This window comes from Papio anubis, chromosome 13 (assembly GCF_008728515.1).
Source record: "Papio anubis isolate 15944 chromosome 13, Panubis1.0, whole genome shotgun sequence".
In the NCBI taxonomy this organism is placed as follows: Eukaryota; Metazoa; Chordata; class Mammalia; order Primates; family Cercopithecidae; genus Papio; species Papio anubis.
Window position 1 is genome coordinate 76,587,841 of NC_044988.1, and position 9,307 is coordinate 76,597,147.

Here is a 9,307-nt window from a genome sequence, read left to right on the forward strand (position 1 = left end):
AGTCCATGAATGGTCCTTCCCCGCCTCAAATACAACTCTGTGTTTGAGAATAGTGAATGTATTCTTCCAAGCTACACTTAGTAAAATATTGTAATCTGGATAGGTGTACTCAAATAACAGTTGGGATATAGAGGTTGGGTTAAATTAAGTTGACCAAATAATAATAAGTTTGAGAAACATTTTATATTTCCTTCTTGGAGATTCCCAGTAGACATTAATATGTTAAAGAATTTGGGAAGCTGTTTAACAAAGAAACTGCCTAACTTTAAATCACTTTTCACAAGCTTATTTCTTAGTTCCTTTTTCTTAGGAACTTCTAAGCAATAGGAACAACTTACTCTTAGAAAAAATAGGTGTGGGGCTTCTTTAATGCTCAGATCACCAAGTATTTTGAATTTTATACAGCATTTTAGTGCCCACTAGTGTGGAAGGTAAAAATATATGCAAGTATAAAGAATAAGTTCTGTTCTTACAGTGCCACAGTAGTTTGCTTGTTTGTTTTTTAGCACAGGAGGCTCAGAGCCTTAAGAATTTGAATTTCTTCACTGTTTACTTTGCCCAAAAGTACTGCATTTCTTTACCAATGTACAAGAAATCACATCCTTCCAAAGACTGAATAATCCAGAATCCCTAAAATACTACGTTTGCAAAAGTGTAGCCTTTTCTCTTAGTAATATTTAGAATTCCTCTGTTCCTGTAGATGCTTAATATCAATGTATTATTTTTCTCTGTCATTCACATCACCACAGCAAATTAGCCAACACCAGGAGCATTTTATTCAGATGTTAAATGAACCAGTTCAAGAAGCTGGTGGTCAAGGAGGAGGAGGTGGAGGTGGCAGTGGAGGAATTGCAGAAGCTGGAAGTGGTCATATGAACTACATTCAAGTAACGCCTCAGGAAAAAGAAGCTATAGAAAGGGTGAGTTTAAAACTTTAAAAAAGTTAGTTCTTGGCTGGGCTCACGCCTGTAATCCCAGCACTTCGGGAGGCCAAGGTGGGCGGATCACCTGAGGTCAGGAGTTCAAGACCAGCCTGGCCAACATGGTGAAACCCCATCTCTACTAAAAATACAAAAATTAGCTGGGAGTGGTGGCACACACCTGTAATCTCAGCTACTTGGGAGACTGAGGCAGGAGAATTGCTTGAACCTGGGAGGCAGAGGTTGCAGTGAGCCAAGATTGCGCCACTGCACTCCACCCTGGGCAACAGAGTGAGACTCTGTCTCAAAAAAAAGAAAAAAAATTCCTTAGTCACACTAGCCCCATTTCAAGTGCTCAGAAGTCACATGGGGTTAGTGGCTACTATTGGATAGAACCAATGTAGAACATTTTCATTTACTGGAGATAGTTCTGATGGACAGAGCCAAATAGAGCATTGCCCTATGGATTGCGGTAAAGATAGTCTCCTCTTAACCCTGTTCCGCCATCTTGTCTTCTGTGAAGCCAAAGGACAAGCAGTAAAGGTATAATTTTATTGCTGTGTTAAAATTCAAGAAGAAAAAGTCTTAGAAGTAAATACCCAATTCTAGATTTTTTTCGGGTTTTTATTTGTATTTATTTTTTATTTATATTAAACATCAGAACTCTGCTATCCTGATTCCAGTAACCTAGTTTTTATATCATGATTAGTCATTCTTTTTCTCCCTCATTTTTACTATAAACAGGGAATCGTAGTAATCATAATACTTGCCCTGTCTTATCTTACAAAGTGTTTTGACGTGGAAATCAGATAAAGTGCATATTAGTATGGCTTTCTAAGTAAGTTTTGAAATTGGGAAGTGTTAATTGTTCCCATTTTATTATTGTTTCCCAAGATTGTTTTGGCTGTTCTGGATCTTTTACATTCTTGCACAAATTTTAGCATCAGCTTGTCTGATTCCTGCAAAAAAAAAAAATTCTGGTTGGGATCTTGATAGGGATTGTTTTATTCTATAGATGAAATTTGTGGAGTATTGCCATATTAATAATAAGATTTTTCTATAATTTCTTTCAGTAGTGTTCTGTAGTTTTCAGTGTAGAAGTTGTGCGCTACTTTTTAAAAAATTATTCCTAGGTATTTTTATTCTTCTTGATGCTATTATAAATGGATTTTTCTCTTAATTTCATTTTCAGATTGTTCATTGTTAACTATATAAAAATACAATTTAATTGTGTTTATTGATCTTTTATCTTAAAACCTTCTTGAACTCTTATTTATTCATTAAGTAGTTTGTGCATGTGTTCATTAGGATTTTCCATATACAAGGTCATGTCATCTGCAGATAGAGACAGTTTTACTTCTTTTCCAATATGGATACCTTTTATTTCTTTGTCTTGTCTAATTGCCCTATCTGGAGCCTCCAGTATATTATTAGACTAGCAAGAACCAACAACATCCTTGTCTGGTTCTTGATCTTAGGGGAAAGCATTCAGTCTTTCATCACTAAGTATGATGTTATCTGTGGGTTTTTTGTGGATGCCCTTTATGAGATTGAAGAAATTCCCTTCTATTCCTAGTTTGTTCATCAGAAAAAGGTGTTGGATTTTGTCAAATGTTTTTTTCTTTTTTTATTAAGATAATCATGTGATTTTTGTCCTTTAGTATGCTTTTATTACATTGATTGGTTTTTGTATGTTGAACCAACCTTGCATTTCTGGGATAAATTTTACTGGTCACAACGTATGATCCTTTTTATACGTTGCTGGATTTAGCCTGCTTGTATTTTGTTGAGGATTTTTGCATCTGTTCATAAGTCATATTGGTCTGTAGTTTTTTTTGTGATGTCTTTGAATTTGGTGTCTGGGTAATACTGGCCTCTTAGAGTAAGTTGGGATTTACTCTCTCCTCTTCTGTTTTCTGGAAGTATTTATTAAGAATTGGTGTTAATTCTTTGAACAGTTGATAGAATTCATCAGTAGTCTGGGCCCAGGCTTTTCTTTTTGGGAAGTTTTGTGATTACTGATTCAGTCTCTTGTTACTTGTCTATTCTACTTTTCTGTTTCTTTTAGAGTCAGTTTTGGTGGTTTTTGACTTGGAATTTGTATATTTTATCTGAGTTGTCTAATTTGTTGGCATGCAGTTGTACATATTTCCTTATAATCATTTTATTTCTTCTTTTGTTAAAGTAGTAATATTCCTGCATTTATTCCTGACCTTAGTAATTTGAGTCCTAAGATTTTTGGTTTTTCCCTTCAGTTTAGCTAAAGGTTTTAATTTTGTTGATTTTTTTTTTAATGACAAAAATAACTTTGGGTTTTGTTGATTCTCCCTATTGTTTTTCTAGTCTTTTTTTTTTTTTTTTTTTAAGTCTCTCTAATGTTTATTTCCTTCTTGCTTGCTTTTAGTTTGTTCTTCCATTTTTAGATTAGGTTTAGTTTAGATCTTCTTTGTTTAGTTTTAGTTTCGGATTAGATTATTATCTATCTTTGTTAGGATAGATGTTTATAGCTATAATATTCCTTCTGTGTTTATGCTATAGCAGCATTCCATAGGTTTTAGTATGTTGTGTTTTGCTTTCTTTAATCTCAAAATGTTTTTCAATTTCCCTTTTGGTTTCTAATTAATTCATTTGTTATGTAGGATTGTGTTAATTTCTACAAGTTTATGAATTTCCCACATCTTCTCCTTTTCTAAATTCATTCCATTATAATCAGAGAATATACTTTCAATACTTTTCAACTTCTTGAGGTTCGTTTTGTGGCCTAACATGGTATTTCTGAAGAATGTTCTATGTATACTGAAGAAGAATATAATGTAGTTCTTATTGTGGTCTATAAATACCTGATAGATCTAGTTTGTAGTCAAGTCTTCTTCCTTAGCTGTTTTATCTATTATTGAAGGTGGGGCTATAGATTTCTCTAACTATTATTGTTAATTACCATTTCTACCTTTAATTCTCAGTTTTTATTTTATGTATTTTGTGGCTCTGTTATATATGTTTATAATTGTTGTGTCTTCCTGATCCTTTTTTATCATAAAATGCCTTTTGTTTATAGTAACAATTTTTATCTTAAATCTGTTTCATCTGATATAGTCATTCTAGCTCTTTTTTGGTTACCATTTGGATGGTATATACCTTTTTCGATCATTGTGTCTTTGAATCTTAAAATTATGTGTTTTGTAAAAGCAGGCAGTTGGATTATACCCTTTACTTCACCTATCCTAGCTTTAATCTGGATAAAACCCAGATAACAAACGGATTTTTTAATTTCTTCTCCTTTCATAGATCAGTAGTTATTCGTGATGAATTCGGATTTTTGCCCAAATTTTAAGGGTCATTTCCGAATATAATCTAACAGCAGTCCTCAACCTTTTGGCACCAGGGACCAGTTTTGTAGAAGACCTTTTTTTCTACCAACAGAGGTGGAGTGGGCGCGGTGGTTTTGGGATGAAACTGTTCCACCTCCGATTATCAGGTATTAGTTAGGTTAGGAAGTGGGGCGGGGTGGTGGTTTTGGGCTGAAACTGTTCACCTCACATCATCAGGCATTTGTTAGGCTATCATACGGAGCACAGAACCCAGATCCCTCACATGCGCAGTTCACAGTAAGGTTCATGCTCCTATGAGAATCTAATGCTGCCGCTGATACGAAAGGAGACGGATCTCAGGTGGTAATTCGAGTGACGGGGAGCAGCTGTAAATACAGATGAAACTTCACTTGCTCACCCACTGCTCACCACCTCCTGGGCGGCCCAGTTCCTAACAGGCCAATGGGTGGTGCCAGTTTGTGGTCTGGGGGTTTGGGACACATGATCTAACTCAAGGTGATTGAGACAATTGAGGAGGGTGACATTTGGCTGAGTTTTTAAAGGCTTTTAAAATCAGTGAGTATTGTCACAAGTGGTTTTTAATAGACTAGGAAAATGAAATTAAGTAGCTAGTATTGCCATTTAAAATGCTGTGACTGTTAAGCAGATAAAAATAGAACACTGTCTTTACTTCAAAATGTACCGTGTGTTATTACTACTAATTGGTCACCTGGTTTTCTAGTATGGAGTGTTGAATAAAGCAAGGAGATTGAGAGTGATGTTTGATCCAAATGAAAGACATTAGTTGGCATTAATAAATAAAACATTTGCTTTTAATTTACAAATAATTAGATGAGGTGGTTAAACTATACTCCAGGTACTCTCATCCTTATCTTCACTCTTAATATACTAAAAACCAGTTGATTTACACATTTCTGTAGTCATTTATTTTTAAACCATAGCAATTAGCAACTAATGTTTAATTAGGCCAAAGAGTATTTGCATAGTATCTCTTAAGCTTTAACTAGAAAACAAAGACTTTTCTTAGGTGATTAGTAAAGGAAAGGGTCTAGATTCCATCAAATCCCTTGGGTTGGGCAGTAAATCCATATTCAGATAGAGATGAATTCATGTAAAATTCTCAGGAGCTTTTTTGGGTTGCAGTATGTTTTTGAGTAATGATCTGTCTTTAGTGCTATGCTGGAATCTGTAATATGTAAGTAAATTAAATGTGCCATAATTGGTGTGTTGGATTTATATTTTTTTCCTTTTTCTTCCAGTTAAAGGCATTAGGATTTCCTGAAGGACTTGTGATACAAGCATATTTTGCTTGTGAGAAGAATGAGAATTTGGCTGCCAATTTTCTTCTACAGCAGAACTTTGATGAAGATTGAAAGGGACTTTTTTATATCTCACACTTCACACCAGTGCATTACACTAACTTGTTCACTGGATTGTCTGGGATGACTTGGGCTCATATCCACAATACTTGGTATAAGGTAGTAGATTGTTGGGGGTGGGGAGGGAGGGATCTAGGATATAGGGCAGGGATAAATACAGTGCATGTCTGCTTCAATTAGCAGATGCCGCAACTCCACACAGTGTGTAAAATATATACAACCAAAAAATCAGCTTTTGCAGGTCTTTATTTCTTCTGTAAAACAGTAGGTAACTTTTCTTAGGTTTCACTCTTTTTAGTGTACTAGATCCAGAAACTTAGTGTAATGCCCTGCTTTATATTTCTTTGACTTAACATTGGTTTCGGAAAGAATCTTAGCTACCTAGAATTTACAGTCTCTGTTTCATAGCAACACTGGATAATGGCTTTGTGAAATTAAAAGAATTTTTGTAGCGACTGTAAACAGAAATGCCAAATTATCAAAGGTTAATTGTTGCTGCTTCAAAAATAAGTATAAAATTAATGTGTAAGGAAGCCCATTCTTTCATGTTAAATACTTGGGGTGGGGGGGAGAAAGGGAACCTTTTCTTAAAATGAAAATAATTACTGCTATTTTAAAATTTCTTGATCATTGAATGTGAGACCCTTCTAACATGATTTGAGAAGCTGTACAAGTATAGGCAGAGTTATTTTCCTGTTTACATTTTTTTTTGTTTGTTTTGGGGAAAAATTGGTAGGTGTCTAATTACTGTTTACTTCATTGTTATATTGCAGTAAAAGTTTTAAAACAACCATTGCATGTTTGCTTTTGATGTATCCCTTTGTGAAATTAGCACTTTTGGGGCCAATGGAGAAATGCAGCATTCACTCTCCCTGTCTTTTCCCCTTCCCTCAGCAGAAATGTGTTTATCAGCAAGTCGTGAGTCAAACTGCTGCCTTTTTAAAAACCCACAAAATGCTGATTCAGTTCAAAATTAATGCAAATGTTTCAAAACTGGGTTTCTGATATTTGTAAATGTGTTTCTTTATTAGATAAGAGTGTATTACCATTAAAGTCATTAGTATAATATCGCTTTCAAAAAGAGATGGTAGAGAAAACTATAATCCAGCATCTTTTATTGCATTGGAAAGACTGGCAAAATCTTTTGGAAGGGTTGGGAGATGTGGCTGGAAAGTACTTTGGAAAATATACAATCAAGATATCTCATGGCATATTAAAAGAAAAATCTTAATAGCAGTGTTGGCTTTTATTTGGATTTTTTCATCTCAGTTTTTCCTTTGGAATCTCCTTCATTGGCATTGTTATTTGATCATAAACGGGGCAGATGTGTACTTGTTCAGTTTTTCAAATCTGTTTTCCTGAGTATAAATAAGAGTATTTAAAGAAATAATTTGGGTTGTTTTTGTTTTTTATTTCCTTTTTTTTTTGTTAACCATCTGATACTAAGATGATGAATTTGCACAGATTTCTCTCTGCATAATTTCTCAATATTTTTAGCACAGCATGGTGATGACTTTAAGGATTTACATCACGTACTCATAACCTATTTCTTATGAAAATAAATGAAACTGGCTGGGTATGGTGGCTAACACGTGTAATCCCAGCACTTTGGGAGGCCAAGGCGGGCAGATCACTTGAGGCCAGGAGTTCGAGACCAGCCTGACCATCATGGCAAAACCCCATCTATACTAAAAATACAAAAATTAGCCAGGCATGGTGGCGCACGCCTGTGGTCCCAGCTACTTGGGAGGCTGAGGCATGAGAATTGCTTGAACCCGGGAAATGAAGGTTGCAGTGAGCCGAGATCACACCACTGCCATAAACATGACAGGCTTTTGGACTTTGTATTACCTGTATGTTTTATAATGGATCATGCATAATTTCTCAGGAGAATAAAATGAGAATTCGTATATACGTTCATCATTCAAGTCAGAGCAATGAGTTGGGAAAAGAGGTGGCATTTCTGGTCGGATAATGGAATACTCTCATTTATTTTATGACATTCTCTGTCTACTCAGAGCATAGTGAAAACTGGAAACAAAAAAAAACAGCAGCCTCTTCCTTGGAAAGTGACAGCAGAAGGTGGCATGGAGCTTTTGTCCTTGGACAACAAATCTGGATATACTAGGATTAATAATTATCGGAAGACAGCTCAGGCCAAGTTTTGATCGTTCCTTACAGTACCTTGTTTATCTGCTTCTTAAAGAATCAGCCAAGACACCATAAAAGAAATAGGCTTTTTGTGCCTTTTGCTGTTATTGTTTAATTTACAAACTGTTTTGGTAAATCTCTTAATGTAAGTAGCTGTTTGACTTTGGAATTTCGCATTTGAGGTATACTGTCATTTCTTGAAATCTTTTTCTTGTTTAGTTGCTCTGTGGGAAATGTGAGGAAGCCTAAGTTTGTATATGTAAATTTCTTATGCCATCCTCTAGTCAAATATTTTTTTTTCATTGTTTAAAAATACTGAAGTGTTCCAATATAATTTTTCCCTGTACTGGATGGCTAGGATTCTAGAGAATTGATTATAAAATATTTTCAATACATCCAACATTGCACTTCTCATTTTTTAAATGATTCTGTCACATAGAATCAGATTGAAAGTTGACAATGCTTCTGTCACTGATACTTCTTTTTACTTCAGTAATTGGTGAGTGTATCACATAGGAGGCCCAGGCACTAGATTGACTTTACTGGGTCTCCTGGTGCTTTTCTCAGTCAACACAGAGATGGGATATTTGCTGGGATGTTAAGGTTAGTGAGGTCTTTTAGGGAATGCATAAAATTTCCATTGTTCCATACTTCTTGTCTGAAGCAGCCAGCCAAAGGCTGCTACAAAATGTTCTACTGAAAGTAAGCAGTTGCAGGCAATGAGTGTTCCTGACCCAGTCAGTTCTGGTGGATTCTCCAGCCATAAAGTTCAGTTGGCCTCCCCTGTCCATTTTCCCCATTTTTCCTCCTAAGCCAAGGGCTGGCAAACTACAGCTTCATAAGCCAAATCTGTCTTACACCTGTTGTGTGGTCCATGAACTAAGAGTGATCTTTACATTTTTAAATGGTTTCAATTGTATATGTTTTTTATCACCTCAGCGTTTCAGTTTACATTTCAGTGTCCTTAAAAGTTTTATTGAAACACAGGCATGCTCATTTGTTTACATATTGTGTATAGCTACTTCTGCGCTACAGAGGTTTGCTGTTGGATAGCTGCAGCAGACTCTGTGGCCTGCAAAGCCTAAATAATCACTGTCTGGCCCTTTACAGCAAAAGTTTGGTGTCCCTGTTCAAAACCGACTAGTCTACATAGACCTAAGTTATGTGATGCTTTTTATTCCTCTCCTGACATTCCTGGACTCTTGACTTCAGGTCTCAGCTGTAGTTCGGCTTCCATGTGACCGTCACAGATCTTTACAGAGGAATGGTATAACCCCCATTGTCCACTCACAAAGGAGCGTTGTGAGCCTGATGTACTGGCCTGGTGGTATCTAAGTTACTCTTGGATGTTGCTACACTGTTTCTTATTTTTACAGTAGGATAATGAAGTCCATCACCACATTGTCAAAAGCACCTGGCATAGTGTGACAAGTCAACCAGAAAAGAAAAGCCAGATGAAAGCATCTGGAAATTCTTATGGCCTGGATTGGAGTTGGGGCAACAGCAGGAAGCGTCTTAACTGCAGCTG

General features: G+C 35.9%; 1 protein-coding gene across 4 annotated transcripts in view; it reads left to right on the top strand.

The window, feature by feature from the left end:
* Positions 1 to 8,174, top strand: part of RAD23B (RAD23 homolog B, nucleotide excision repair protein) — a 48,088-nt gene extending 39,914 nt beyond the window's left edge. For 3 of the 4 annotated variants that reach the window (XM_021927293.1, XM_021927294.2, XM_031654383.1), the window contains exons 9-10: positions 750 to 920; positions 5,509 to 8,174. In XM_021927293.1, coding sequence (XP_021782985.1) covers positions 750 to 920; positions 5,509 to 5,622 — 285 coding nt within the window. In that variant the 3' untranslated portion in view covers positions 5,623 to 8,174. Of the gene's footprint in view, positions 1 to 749; positions 921 to 4,205; positions 5,488 to 5,508 lie in introns of those variants that run through there. The other variant, XM_009188358.3, reaches the window with a different exon arrangement.
* Positions 8,175 to 9,307: the final 1,133 nt, after the last annotated feature.